Genomic DNA, 14189 nt, shown 5'->3' with positions numbered 1-14189 from the left:
GGGGGGGCGGGGGGAGGACCATTACCATGATCTTACCATATTTAGAGTCGAGAAACTTGTGAGGAGGGATAATCTTTAACTGATGTTGATTTCAACTGTTCGAGTCGGACCGAGCTTGGGAAGAGGGGGATGGTGATCTTAGAGGACCATTACCATGATCTTACAATATTTGGAGTCGAGAAACTTGTGAGGAGAGATAATCTTTAACTGATGTTGATTTCAACTGTTCGGATCGGATCGAGCTTGGGAAGAGGAGGAGAGGGGGTTCGTGTGATCTTAAAGGACCACTACCATGATCTTACAATATTTGGAGTCGAGAAACTTGTGAGGAGAGATAATCTTTAACTGATGTTGATTTCAACTGTTCGGGTCGGAACGAGCTTGAGAAGAGGGGAAGGGGGAAGGAAAAACACCTACTTCTACAGCTTATAGTTGACTACTTAGTGAAGAGGGAAGTGGGAAGAAGTTAAAAAAAGTGGTTGTTTCTTTCTTCTCATACACAACTGAAGTGACCTACTTTCCTAGACATTTCTCTTACTCTAATGCTTTGGTATCCACAAATTGAAGGTAGGTCTTTCAGATGTTCACATGGGAGTGCTTCAACAAACAATCACAATCATTGTGATTTCTTGTAGCATCCTATGCCATCTCTTGCTTCTCATATGGCCAAGGGATCTGTTTTTAATCATGCGATTTGTGGCGTTCTTTGAATTTTGTTTGTGAATTGCTCGAGACATCACATCGTCGAGGTTGTTTTTGCCACCGAGAACAAGTTTAGCTTTGAATACAGGTTAAAACAGACGTTATTAGTTACTCTCGAGAACAAGTTTAGTTCTAATCCTTGTTAGGTTAGATTTCATCAGGTACCATAAAAGTCAAAGTCAACAATCACGACGGATAATGAGACTATCTAGTAAATCGTGATCAAAATAGATAACAAGACGTAAGGTGGAATTGAATCTTATCGTTATCATGAAGTGAAAGTCTCGTCGAATACGTCAAAATACATGTTAGTTGTCGAAAAAGCCACGATTACTAAAGCTAAAACGAAGAACAAGACGAACAGGTCTAATGATTGAGCGTTTGTAAGATAGCTTAGGTTTAGCTTTGATTACGGGCAAAGTTTTCTCAAAGTTACACTCTAATCAACACGTCTGCTAAAATCAAAGTCATGTCGTGAAAGAAAATATAACGCTATTGAAATCGAGATTCTTCAACACGTTACGAACATGAAAAAGGTGATGGTGATGGAGAGATTTATTTTGAGCATGAGAAACAAATCTCCCATGGTCCAAAAGCATCATTTTCTTGCATGACAAACAAGACCCATCAAACAACCAACAACAGAGAAGGCCTTTCAATGTCAACATCCTATCCACCAAGGAGTCCCACAGCAACCAGCTTAGGCCCACTTGTTTTTTTGTCAGTTTCTCTTCTTTGGCCCACTTAAAAACATGCCCAGCCCAGCCCAACCCAACCATCCCCTTATATGGGCCTGAGTTTCGGCCCAATAAGGATGTTGACCCATGGTTGTCCACCCTTTGTGGGCCTAAGTTTGCAGCCCAAAATGCAGTGTTATCCCATCGGAGGTAGTATGTATCTCTTACTTATACACTCGTGATCGAAGAAAGTGTCACTGAGTTTCTACTTAGACAGTCATCTATACGTCTTACACTATCTAAGTAAACTCCATTCTTTGAAGCACATCGATAACCCAATAAAACTCTACCACGAATCTCCCCGGTGACTACACATTGTCTGACACTCGAGAATTCTATTGACATGATTAAGTTATGAGTATGGCTTCGATACCACTTTTTGAGACAACAGTGTTTCATAATGGTACGATATTATTATAAAATTCTCAAAAATTATTTTACAGTTAGTTGTGGATGGAAATCGTTAATATTTTGATTAAAAAATATATTTAGCTTTTAAAAATATTTAAAAAATATCATTAATATTTTTAAAAATTAATATCGCTCAAAATTATTTTTATTAATTTTAACCTAAAGAATATGCTAATTAAATAAATAAATAAATAAATAAAACAGAAAAGGAAGAAAAATCAGAGTCGACATTTGCCACCGTACCAGTGAAAATAGCAGAGAGCACAAAAGGACAAAAAGGAAGAAGCCGGCGAACGGCGATCGGAGTTGGGGCGTTGCGAGAATCGAACTCGCGACCTCTCGCACCCGAAGCGAGAATCATACCACTAGACCAAACGCCCTGTCTGTCTTCTTCTTCTAATTGTATTTTTGTAATCTATGATTATGGTCTTGTTTTCTAAAGCTTCCTCTCATTCGATGTTCTTCTGGCTTTTGAATCTATTGATGTTAGGTTCTGTTTGCGTATTGATATTCTCTCGGATTTGTTTCTCTGAAGAATTCCATCTGAGTTTCGGTTGTTAGGGCAAGTTTTGTTTTCGGCAGCGATGGCTCATACCAGCAATACTGTAAGTTCTAATCTCCCGTTTCGTTTTTAAACCCTAACTTACTGATATTATGTTCTTGTTAGAATCTGTGAGTGGTTCTGATTCTGGTCGTGATTCTGCCCTATTGAGTGGATGAAATGAGCAAAATAATTAAAAATGATCGATAACCTTTGCTCTTTCTTAATCGCATTACGATTAGGCTTTTTTGGAACTAATTTTGGACAATTCCTTGTATGTAGGCAGCTGGAGTTGATAACACGTTTAGAAGAAAATTTGATCGAGAGGAGTATTTGGAACGAGCTCGTGACCGTGAAAAACAGGTTGGGGCTTTTGGAATTTCTCGTTCTCATCATGTTTTGTTGATTTCTGTGAGTGTCTCTCAAATGTTGCTGATTCTGATGTTCTTAACTTGTATTTCAGGAGGCTGAGAGGGTTAAGTCTAAATGTAAGTGGTTCCTTTCTTGCTGTGTTTGGGTTTTGTTGAGTATTTGTGCTCGTGTTCATCTGTAATCATTGATGCTATAATCTGTTGACTTGGTTGATGTCTCTGAAGGATTTAATTTGCCATCTTTGAACAGTGAAAGGTCCACCAGTGCAAAGAAAACCACTGAAACATAGAGATTATGAGGTAGACCTCAATTCTCGATTGGGAAAAACCCAGGTTAGTCTTGCCATTCCTTTTTGGTTCCTCGAAACATTATCTCGAATCAATGTGTATTTTGGTAATATTTCTTGGAATTGTGGCTTTCTTTCTGTGGTATTAGCTTAGGCTGTTTTGAGTTACTAATAGTTTGTTTTCCATCCTGTTCTGTCAGTAGGGCATTAACTTTCAAAATCTTTAGTATGTTAACTTTTATGTCATCATATTTCGGCTCGTGGCCTCTGTGTTGATCTGGCTGTAGGTTCAGGTTCTATGTGGCATCGTGATTTGATATAGAAGACTAATTTTCATGTTACCTGCACTGTGCATAGTTAACTGGCCCGTGGCCTCTGTGTTCATCATATTTTGGCTCGTGGTCTCTGTGTTGATCTGGCTTTAAGTTCAGGTTCTATGTGGCATCATGATTTGATATAGAAGACTAATTTTCATATTACCTGCACCGTGCATAGTTAACTGGCTGACATGTGAGAATTCCTATGTAAGGCATTTATATGATGATGGGAATGACTATTTTGAATATTCACTTTATAGTTAACCGTTCGTGTTACCGTTGAATAGTGATGGAAAAACATTTAAAAGGTTATATTCATTTGGCCTGTTTGGATGAACTCACCTTTTAATTGGGGAATCACTCTCAATTAAAGGCAATCAACTAGTACCTCATTATGATACAAAATTTAATCTTAGATTTCAGTTGCTCTGCTCAATATCATATGATTCTGACCTGCTTCATTCTGGGATTGATTGTTAATTCATCCTTGTGCAGGTTGTCACTCCGGTCGCACCTCTAAGCCAGCAGGTATCGCGCTTAACTATCTTGTTGAAGTCGAATCTTGAAATACACTTGAGAAATTTCAAAATTTAAATTAGTGTATAACTTATTGACTTCAAAAGAAAAGCTGGGAGGAAAAATGAAGGTGGCTTTGCATGTCTGGTTTTTGTTAATCTGTTCTTGAAATGAAGTAGAATTTGCACTTAATACCTTATTCTTTTTTTGATTAATGTGTTCTTTTTCAGGCTGGATACTACTGTTCCGTTTGTGAATGTGTGGTCAAGGATTCTGCAAATTACTTGGATCACATCAATGGAAAGAAACGTATGCTGTACCTATCGACTCAATTTTAATCGATCATGTTCGTGAAATATCAAGGTCTTAATTATCTTGTTTTTTCTATTGACTTTATGTTGTAGATCAGAGAGCCTTGGGTATGTCCATGCGGGTAGAACGAGCATCTCTCGAACAGGTACCACGACAAATACTTAGAAAGATGGAACTATAAATACAATGTCGTTGGGGCTAAGTAGCTTTATGTGAAATAGGTACAAGAGCGATTTGAAGTTCTTAAAAAGAGAAAAACGCCCGGAAGCTTCACAGAGCAAGGTAAAGCCCAAGAGTTCGAGTTAGTTTCGAGTTGGGAAACGATAGAATTTTCCTTTCCCTACTAATTTTATTGATGGATGGCATTGTTATAAACTAGCATTGGATATCATCACTATTCTTTGTTTCAATCTTCAGGATTATGATTTGTTTACTGATGAAACCCGACGTTACTTTTTATCTTTATTTAGATCTCGAAGAGCGTATAATAAAACAGCAAGAAGAAGAAGAACAACGGAAGCGCGAGCGCCGAGAAAGGAAGAAAGAAAAGAAGGTTAGTACTATGATCTCACCATTGTAATGCGCATTCGATTTCCATCAGGTAAAGAGAGGATCACATTTTACACTTAAATTTTCCTCCCTGAGTGTAGAAAGAGAAGGCTGCAGAAGAGGAACCCGAAGTAGATCCCGACGTTGCTGCAATGATGGGGTTCGGGGGTTTCCGTTCATCCAAGAAGTGACAATTACCGATTCGTTTACCCTTGTGATCCTTCTTATGGAGTTATTTAATTCGAAGTGATGTGCAAAGGAAGGTCTAAACGTGGGCTCTTCCTTCCCAGCCTCTTGAACTGTATGTTGTATGTTTTGGGAGTTTTCAGTATGAACAATGAAGAATTAGACTGAGCTGAGCTTAAAACGATCTTACTTAGAACAAGATTTGTTCTACATTGTACACTTCTGTTCTATAGAACACCTTAACATGTCTTTTTCTTCATGTCTCAGGATGAAATTGGTCAGCTTTGAGATTAAATTGATCCCGAAAAGGTAAGAAATTACGTGTATCGGTTAAGTTTTATTAGGAAGTTTAGAGGCTTCGTTGTCGCTTCATCTTCGAGTTCGGAAGCTTTCATTTTCTCTGTTTTCAAATTTGGAGGTTCTGGCAACACTCGATTTTCTAGCGTCATTGCTCTATCTTCAAGTTCAGAGGCTTCGTCGCTATTACGTGTTATTTTCTAAAAGGCTCTTTCTAGTTTGATGCTTCCATTTTGTAACAGCCCAAGTCCATCGTAACTGATATTATCCTTCTTAGGTTTTTCCTTTCGGACTTTTTAAAACGCGTCTATTAGGAAGAGGTTTTCATGCCTTTATAATGAATGTTTTGTTCCCCTTTCCAAACGACCTAGGCTCTCTACCTTTAAAAAGTTCAAATTCGGCCTCCATTCTCGCTTTCTAAGAATAAGCTTTGTTGGCTATATTTATTATATTTTGATCTCTAAACTTTCAAAATAAAATATTTATTTAGTCTATTAACTCAACGGACGGACGCTCCACGAAACTATATAACCGTTTGCCGAAATCATGTCTACTCCAAAAAGATTGGAAATACCTCATAATATACTTGAGGGGGAGGCATGGTGTTAGCTATCCACCACATTGAGGCACATACGTGTAACATAGTGAGGGCAAGTGCTGCGAGACGAGTGTCTTGGTTAACTTCCTTTAAACCTTTGAAATGGAGTGAGGGCAAGTGCTACGAGACGAGTGTCTTGGCTGACTTCCTTTAAACCTTTGAATGGAAGGGCAAGTGCTGTGAGACGAGTGTCTTGGCTGACTTCCTTTAAACCTTTCAAATGGGTCTTTTAAGGATAGTGTTGGACGACCTTTGAAATGGGTCTTTCAAGGATAGCGTTGGACGACACGCATTGTGCCCCAGCCTATGTGTCGGAGATTTGTATATGCACCTGCTTTCTAGTATGAGATATTTAGTCTATTTATTATTATTAATTTTTTATGGTATAAAAATAAAATAAAATAACTAAAAATGGATATTTAATGGATGTCCAAATCCATTTCCACCGCCCGCCGGCGCCAATTTTCATACTCTGCAACTCCGTTCTTCTTCTTCTTCTCTGTATCGTTCCAGTATTCTCCATAACATGAGCAAGAACTACCGGAACATCGAGCGGAGAATCCTTCGCCTCCTTTCCGGCCACAAATCCCCAACCCATCTCACTCAAATCCACGCCCACTTCCTCCGTCACGACCTTCACCAATCCAACCAAATCCTCGCCCATTTCATCTCCATTTGCGGAGCTTTCAACGAAATTGCCTATGCCAATCGCGTCTTTTCCCAATCCCAAAATCCCAACATTTTCCTTTTCAATTCCATGATCAAAGCCCATTCCCTTTCCGGCCCCTTCCAACAATCCCTTCTCCTGTTTTCCTCCATGAAGAATCGCAGGATTGTTCCTGACGAGTACACTTTCGCGCCGCTGCTTAAATCGTGTTCGAATCTTTATGATTATCGGCTTGGTAAGTGTGTTATTGGTGAAGTTTTGCGTCGTGGGTTTGAGTGGTTTGGGTCTATTCGTATTGGGGTAGTTGAGTTGTATGTTTGTTGTGAGAGGATGGATGATGCACAGAAGGTGTTCGATGAAATGCCTCAAAGGGATGTGGTTGTTTGGAACTTGATGATTCGTGGGTTTTGCAAGATGGGTAATGTTGATTTGGGGTTGTCTCTCTTTAGGCAAATGAATGATCGTAGCCTCGTTTCTTGGAACACAACTATTTCCTGTTTAGCTCAAAGTGGGCGTGATGTTGAAGCTTTGAAACTCTTTCAACAAATGGAAGAACATGGTTTCGAACCAGATGAGGTAACTGTGGTCACAATGTTGCCTGTATGCTCTCGTTTGGGAGCTCTTGATGTTGGACAAATGATCCATTCTTATGCAACTTCCAAGGCAGATTTAGTGAATACAACAATGGTAGGGAATTCGCTTATCGATTTCTACTGTAAATCTGGCAATACAGAAAAAGCTTACAACATTTTTCAGAAAATGACTTGCAAAAGTGTTGTTTCATGGAACACAATGATCTTAGGCTTTGCTTTGAATGGGAAGGGAGAGCTTGCCATTGACCTTTTCACGGAGATGGGACGAGGGGATGCGAAGCCGAACGACGCGACACTCGTAGCCATCTTGACTGCTTGTGTTCATTCAGGATTGTTAGAGAAGGGTCGAGAGGTGTTTTCTTCAATGGCTGAGAAGTATGAGATTGAGCCAAAACTTGAACATTTTGGTTGTATGGTTGATCTTTTGGGACGTGGTGGATGCGTGGAGGAGGCTCATAGCTTGATTAGAAGTATGCCAATGCAGCCAAATGCCACTTTGTGGGGTGCTTTGCTTGGTGCTTGCAGAACTCATGGTAACTTGAAACTTGCAGAAATGGCAGCGAATGAGCTCATCAGTCTTGAACCATCGAACTCTGGTAATTATGTGTTGCTATCTAATATATTGGCTGAAGAAGGACGATGGGAAGATGTTGAGAATGTCCGACGCTCGATGAGAGGAAAAAACGTCAAGAAGGCACCGGGGCGGAGTGCAAGTGGGTAATCTCAGGGTGAAAAATTACTCAAACGGAGACCTGCATTATTTAACGTATTTCGTTGATATGAACCATTCTTAGACCTGCATCAGAAATGTGCTCAGCAACCATTTTTGAATGGGTTAAATTCAACTATGAGTTCATTAAATGCAATTTAAAGTGCATACGTCTCTACAACATGTAGGAAAAGCCCCAATCTTCTATAATTATAATTATCTTTGACGAGCTTGTCGTAGCTTGAATACAAGTGACTTCTTGGCCCTTGTCCATGTAATTGAGTCTTGATGTATGAAAATTCATTAATAGTGAAAATGCTCTACCATCTCTTATATCACAAGACCCTAAAGTTTAATAGTTTTGTTTTGGAGATGCATGGTATCAATCCCCATCAGTGAAAATAAATATCACTACTTAATAAATGTTAATAATAAAAAGTTTTCTTTTGGAGATGCAAGGTATCGATCCTCATACCTCTCACATGCGAAGTGAACGCTCTACCATCTGAGCTACATCCCCACAAGTCTTGTATTACAAGACCATATATTTTCCATCATTAATAATAGTGAAAATGAAAAAATATCACGGGTTAATATGTCATAAATAGGCAAACTTTCAAAAGAAATAAAATATTAATAAATCAATCGATCCCCATACCTCTCGCATGCGAAGCGAGCGCTCTGCCATCTGAGCTACATCCCCATTATTCTTGCATCACAACATGCTATATTTTCCGTCATCAATAACAGTGGAAATGAAAAAATATCACTACTTAATATGTCATAAATAGGAAAACTTTCAAAAGAAATAAAATATTAATAATCAATTATTTGCTTTTGGAGATGCGGAGTATCAATCCCCGTACCTCGCATGCAAAGCAAACACTCTACCATTTGAGCTACATCCCCATAATTGTTATATCTTAAAACCCTAAATGTCCAGTCATCAATAATAGTGAAAATGAAAAAATATCAGAGCTCAAAATATGAGAAAATAAAATAAAACATTAATAATTATTGATAACTTTTACGTTTATTGATTGGAGATGCGGGATATCGATCCCCGTGCCTCTCACATGCAAAGCAAGCACTCTACCATCTGAGCTACATCCCCACTATTCTTACATCACAAGACCCTAAAGTTTCTGTCATCAATAACAGTGAAAAAGAAAAATAATAAGTCATAAATAGGAAATTTGGAGATGCAAGGTATCACTCCCTATACCTTTTGCATGCCAAGCGAGTGCTCTACCATCTGAGCTACATCCCCATAAGTCTTTAATCACAAGACCTAAGTGTCTCGTCATCAATAATATTGAAAATGAAAGAATATCACTACTTAATATGTCATAAAATAAGGAAAATTTCAAAAGAAATAAAATGTTATTAATAATTAGTTTGATTTTGGAGATGCGGGGTATTGATCTCTACCATCCGAGTTACATCCCCACAAGTCTTACATTTTAAGACTTAAATATCTCTCATCAATAATAGTGAAAATTAAAAAATATGATATCAATTCCTTTACCTCTCAAATGTTAAGCGAGCCTACCTTTTGAACTACATCCCGTTATCGTTCAAGAGGGCATTATAAATCATATTTTCAACATATCATACTTATGTTGATGGATATTTTTCGGTTACATTAATGGTAATATTACCATCAATTTGGGAGAAAAAATCAATTTATATACGAGATTTAACCAGGTATTTTATTTTGAAATATTTAACTCTTTTACTTTAAGAAATTAGCATAAATTTGAAAAGCTTTCAAATCAAGAAAAAATATTAATTTTTTGAAGTTTTAAATCTAATTATTAGTTTAAAATTAATTTAAAGTCAAAATTATTCTTTTTCTCCTTATTTTTATTGGGCCAAATTGCCATGTGCATAAAATGGAAATAAAAAAAATTAGAATATGAAGATAAAATAACATTTTGGATAAAAATTGTTTTGGTTTAATTATATCTAAAATCAAATCCTATTCCATCATCTAAAACAGAGAGGATTCGAACCTCTTATGATCTGTTTTTCGAGAACAAAACCAAAATGTCATCGAGAAAAAAGAATTGAATATAAAAACATACCGAAAAGAAAAAGAACAAAACTCACAAAAAAGGAGCCGAACCACAAGAAAGATGTCTTAACCATTTGAACTAAGCTCAAATCGACTACAAAACGATCCAAATATGATTTAAAGAATATACGGGTCATATCATAAAGATGTTCCACTTGTCACAATCGCACTATTGATGGCAGCGGACTTGCGATTGTGTAGCACTCACTTTCCAACGACAAGTGAGCTAAGCCAATTCGTTCTCACGTCGCCTACAGCCAAGCGATGTATGCTCGAGCTTTTGACCTTGGTTTAAGAAGGTTTTAGAAAACGAGGGCAGAGAGAGATTGTTGAAAGAGACGTTATGTAAGCAAGCAAGAGAGTAACAACAGCTCACAGTATATAACCTTCTGGTACGAGATGAAGGATACGTGTCAATAAGTGTGAAGGGAGAGAAGCAATGAAGAATAGAGTAGCCAGTTCACTACACAGCATTTATAATCAAATTTTGGTGTGGGAGTTTCAATTGGGAATGAAAAAGGTAATAACAAATCTTACCCCTAATAGATTCATACCAACAGAGAACAGTGAGACAGTAAAGGTTGAACAAATAATTTGTTTCTCAGCACAAACAAAATAGAATCTACTACTTAATGTACTGAGAAAGCCATTTGAAACCATCCCCATAACCCATTTTTCTCACAATGCTACACATGAAAACCTCGAGAGGACGAACGTTCGAGTCAGACATTGTTACCTTGCCCTTGCCAGTCGTGAAGTTTGTTAGCCCCAAGTTGTACCGTAACTCGTCTTCTGATGCAGCATATGGAATATCAATCTTGTTACCTAGAATCAGGAATGGAACGTCCGCCAATGCTTCATCGGAGAGGAGGGCATCCAACTCTTTTTTCGACTCGGCAAATCTCTCCTTGTCATATGCATCAACCAGATAAACTACTGCATCCACCTTCACAACAATGACAACATGATAAGGAACCATCACACGAGACTAAATGAACTCGGCTAATAGCATATAAGATCATATAATAGCAACTAAACAGCTCAAAACAGAGAACTTGTCCTAAATAAGACAGGGTCAGCAGACAAATGCTTTTGAAACATGTGAAGGGCCACATATTATAGGTACAGTTGCACAAAGGTAGATGAATTCAACATGCATGTTAAAACCATAGTAGTACTAGAAAGCAAAGGTAACAACTTTTCTCTTCCTATAAGCCATTATAATAATCAAGAACTTGGGATCTCAAAAGAAGTTATTGTCATATAAAATTTCAGTAGGTATAGTTCATAGTTGATGAATGGTATTAATGATGAGAAAAATTTGTGGTTATGTACTAGAAGCATATCCTTTCTGAGAGAAGATATGCTATCAGCGAATAACCAATTAATATCTGCCTCCCATGAATCAGAAAACCACAAAAAAGAGTTTGTCTGGGATTATGAAGGCAACATTTTTAAAACAATGAGATTNAAAAAAAAAAAAAAAAAAAAAAAAAAAAATCGCAGAGGCTAATACAACACAAAAAAGGTTTGTATAGGATTATGAAGGCAGGGAAATGTCTTGAAATCATTGAGATGGGGTTCGGTGTTTGAATAACTGCAACGGGTTAGACAACAGGATGTATATTAAATTTGCTAATATTTGGAATCAAAGCTTTCAGTCTTTTCTCGAAGAGGGCAATGTGGTAATTCAGTACATCGGATCTCAAATATGGTAAATGTCTTACAAAATACCAATAGGTACAATTTATAGTCCAAGGATAGTTTGGATGACAAGAAAAATATGTGGATATATACTAAAAGCAGACACTTTTCAAGGAGAAGATATGAGCATGAGTCAAAAAAAGCACGAAGAGGTTTGTCCGGGTTTACGAAGGCAGGGTAACATTTTGAAAACACTCAGTTGGTTCAAGGTTCAAATAACTGCAAAGGTAGACTAAATCAAGCGCATTGAAACCATAGTTAACACATTTGGAAGCAAAGTTTTCAATCCTTCCTCCTTGAAGAAGGCAATACAGTAACACAGTGGTACTTCAGATTCAAATATCGTAAATGTCGTATTAAATATTAGTAGGTGTTACTTAAAGTTAATAAAAGTTTTGAAGACAAGAAAAATGTATGGTTATATACTAAAAGCAGATCCTTTGACATAGAAGATATGCTATCAGCGAATAACCACATGATTTTTGCCTCCCATGAATCAGAAAAACACAAGAAGGTTAGTCCGGGATTATGAAGGCAGGGTAATATTTGAACACAGAGCGATTGTACAGAGTTCAAATAACAACGTCGTATGTTGACACCATAGTTGCCATTTGGAATCAAAGGTGTCAAATTTTCCTCCACAGAGAGGGCAGAAGTGGAGTGAAATGGGATCACAAATATGGTAAATCATAAATGGGGTAGAAAACTTCAGTAAGTATCACTTGAACGGTAGGAATTATGATAAAAATGTATGGTTATGAACTATAAGCAGACCTTTTTCAACAAGAAGACATGCTATCAGCGAATAACCATGTAATTTCTGCCTCCCATGAATCAGAAAAATACAAAAAAAAGTTTGTCTGGGATTATGAAGGCAGCAAAACATTTGGAAATGATAAGTTCAAATTTAAAATAACCGCAACGGTTGAGGAAATCAACGTATGTTGAAAACCGTAGCTAGAATTTGGAAGCAAAGGTGTTTCTCAAAGAAGAGAATATGGTGTAACTTAGTACCTGAGGTCTCAAATGTGGTGAATGATGTATGAATATTCAGCAAGTATAATTTACAGTCGAAAAACAGTTCGACTAACAAGAAAAATGTACAATTAAATACTAAAAGCAGAAAAAACATAAAAAGCTCCGTCTATGATTATGAGGGCATGGAAACATTTTGGAACTGATGAAATTGTTCAGCGTTTGAACACATTTCACAGCTTTAAGTTTAAAAATTGCAGGAGTTCAAAAATTTCATTTCTCAAGAAATTCAACCCGCGATTCCACAGAAAATTATTTATTTGGTCAACTGAAACTTGCAACTCAAATAAAATAAAGCTATGATGTGGGATCTTTCAAATCAAATATACCTTAGCATAGTAATCTTTCCAAACTCGGCGAGCAATCTGATGTCCTCCAAGGTCAAAGGCCTTGAACTTTATCTTGCCAATGCTCAACTCTTCGGAAGTTGGATGCTGAGTCGGCTGGTGTTGAACTAATCTCTGCAATATGAGAACAACTCTTATATTAGCCGCTAAGTCAAAACCTCACATTCTAGTAAATCTAATCAACAAATCAGATTTAAGAAAACGTTGAGAAATGAAGGCAAAGTAAGTATTTGATGCTTTCTAAAACACGAATCCATACATCAATTGAATTAATTTAAAAACAACGAACAATCGAGAGTCTCAAGACGCGGAACATTGTTATCTCTCCATCGAATGGATTTCATGAATTTTAAATCATGTACACAGATTAAGAAAAGTGAATTAACAAAGAAATGCACCTCATCTTTTAACATATGAAGCAAGGTCGTCTTTCCAGCATTATCAAGCCCTAAGAAAAGGATCTTGGCCTCCTTTTGCCACAACCCAAGGGACGCAAGAACTCCATAGAACCAATCGACCAAAAACATTTTCCGAATTCCGACAGAATGCAAGCCAGAAAAGACCTCGAAAAGAAGCAAATTTTTACCGTAAACCCACCGGATCGAGGCCCTAAAATCCCTCAAAACCAGAGCAACTGTGCCCTTGAAGGGATTTAGAATATTACAAATCAATGCAGTTGGGAAACGTTGGTATTATTAACGTAGTAAGTAGGTGAGAGAGGAGACCTGTTGTGGCCGCCATTTCGAACCTAATGGAGCCCTAGACAGGCCCACATGGGGGGCTTAATGGGCCTATTTCCCTTTCCCCAATTGACGAGACAGGCCCCATATTTTTTGTCATTTACAGCAAATTTAATNTCTTTTTTTTTTTTTTTTTTTTTTTTTTTATTTCAAATGAATTTTAATTTTGGAAAATAAGTATTTTGATTTTTTAATAGTAATTATTACGTAATTTCTATATATATCTGTGCCTATTTTATTTTTAATTTTATAATTATCAAACTTTTTATTCTCTGGTAAAAATCTTTAAAAATTTATGAATGAAATTAAAAAAAAATTCAATTTATTTCTCTACGTATATATTTCTGATACCAATTTAGATTAAAAAAATCTCATATAAAATATATTTTTTTTTTTCAAGCACGAGTTTTTGTCGGTAAAAAAGAAATCAAATGGCACGAACACGAACACTCTAGATTGATATCAATAAGCTAGACCCATTACATAGTCCGTT

General features: G+C 37.0%; 3 protein-coding genes and 4 non-coding genes across 7 annotated transcripts; 2 read left to right on the top strand and 5 right to left on the bottom strand.

Annotated features, from left to right (window-relative positions):
* Positions 1 to 2059: 2059 nt before the first annotated feature.
* Positions 2060 to 5195, top strand: LOC111798012 (zinc finger matrin-type protein 2). The gene is made up of 11 exons (XM_023680951.1): positions 2060 to 2231; positions 2341 to 2455; positions 2674 to 2754; positions 2855 to 2879; positions 3013 to 3095; positions 3862 to 3894; positions 4113 to 4191; positions 4287 to 4339; positions 4416 to 4476; positions 4665 to 4747; positions 4845 to 5195. The coding sequence occupies exons 2-11, from the start codon at positions 2435 to 2437 to the stop codon at positions 4932 to 4934; spliced, it is 609 nt and encodes a 202-aa protein (XP_023536719.1). The 5' UTR covers positions 2060 to 2231; positions 2341 to 2434; the 3' UTR covers positions 4935 to 5195.
* TRNAP-CGG lies at positions 2159 to 2230 on the bottom strand. Its single transcript has one exon. It is a non-coding gene; the product is annotated as a tRNA-Pro (tRNA).
* A 1054-nt stretch (positions 5196 to 6249) lies between the features above and the next one.
* Positions 6250 to 8128, top strand: LOC111798905 (pentatricopeptide repeat-containing protein At1g09190). The gene has a single exon (XM_023682253.1). The coding sequence runs from the start codon at positions 6351 to 6353 to the stop codon at positions 7803 to 7805; it is 1455 nt and encodes a 484-aa protein (XP_023538021.1). The 5' UTR covers positions 6250 to 6350; the 3' UTR covers positions 7806 to 8128.
* Positions 8129 to 10310: 2182 nt separating this feature from the next.
* LOC111799333 (GTP-binding protein SAR1A-like) lies at positions 10311 to 13685 on the bottom strand. Its single transcript, XM_023682857.1, has 3 exons — positions 13355 to 13685; positions 12939 to 13070; positions 10311 to 10816 (listed from the first exon to the last, which is right to left on the bottom strand). The coding sequence occupies exons 1-3, from the start codon at positions 13481 to 13483 to the stop codon at positions 10496 to 10498; spliced, it is 582 nt and encodes a 193-aa protein (XP_023538625.1). The 5' UTR covers positions 13484 to 13685; the 3' UTR covers positions 10311 to 10495.
* LOC111799364 lies at positions 11188 to 11308 on the bottom strand. The gene has a single exon (XR_002815833.1). It is a non-coding gene; the product is annotated as a small nucleolar RNA snoR83 (small nucleolar RNA).
* On the bottom strand, positions 11983 to 12101 carry LOC111799366. Its single transcript, XR_002815835.1, has one exon. It is a non-coding gene; the product is annotated as a small nucleolar RNA snoR83 (small nucleolar RNA).
* Positions 12320 to 12441, bottom strand: LOC111799365. The gene has a single exon (XR_002815834.1). It is a non-coding gene; the product is annotated as a small nucleolar RNA snoR83 (small nucleolar RNA).
* Positions 13686 to 14189: the final 504 nt, after the last annotated feature.

The sequence above is a fragment of the Cucurbita pepo genome, chromosome LG07 (assembly GCF_002806865.2).
Source record: "Cucurbita pepo subsp. pepo cultivar mu-cu-16 chromosome LG07, ASM280686v2, whole genome shotgun sequence".
In the NCBI taxonomy this organism is placed as follows: Eukaryota; Viridiplantae; Streptophyta; class Magnoliopsida; order Cucurbitales; family Cucurbitaceae; genus Cucurbita; species Cucurbita pepo.
The sequence above is the reverse complement of the archived record's forward strand: the minus strand, read 5'-3'. Positions and strand labels throughout refer to the sequence as shown.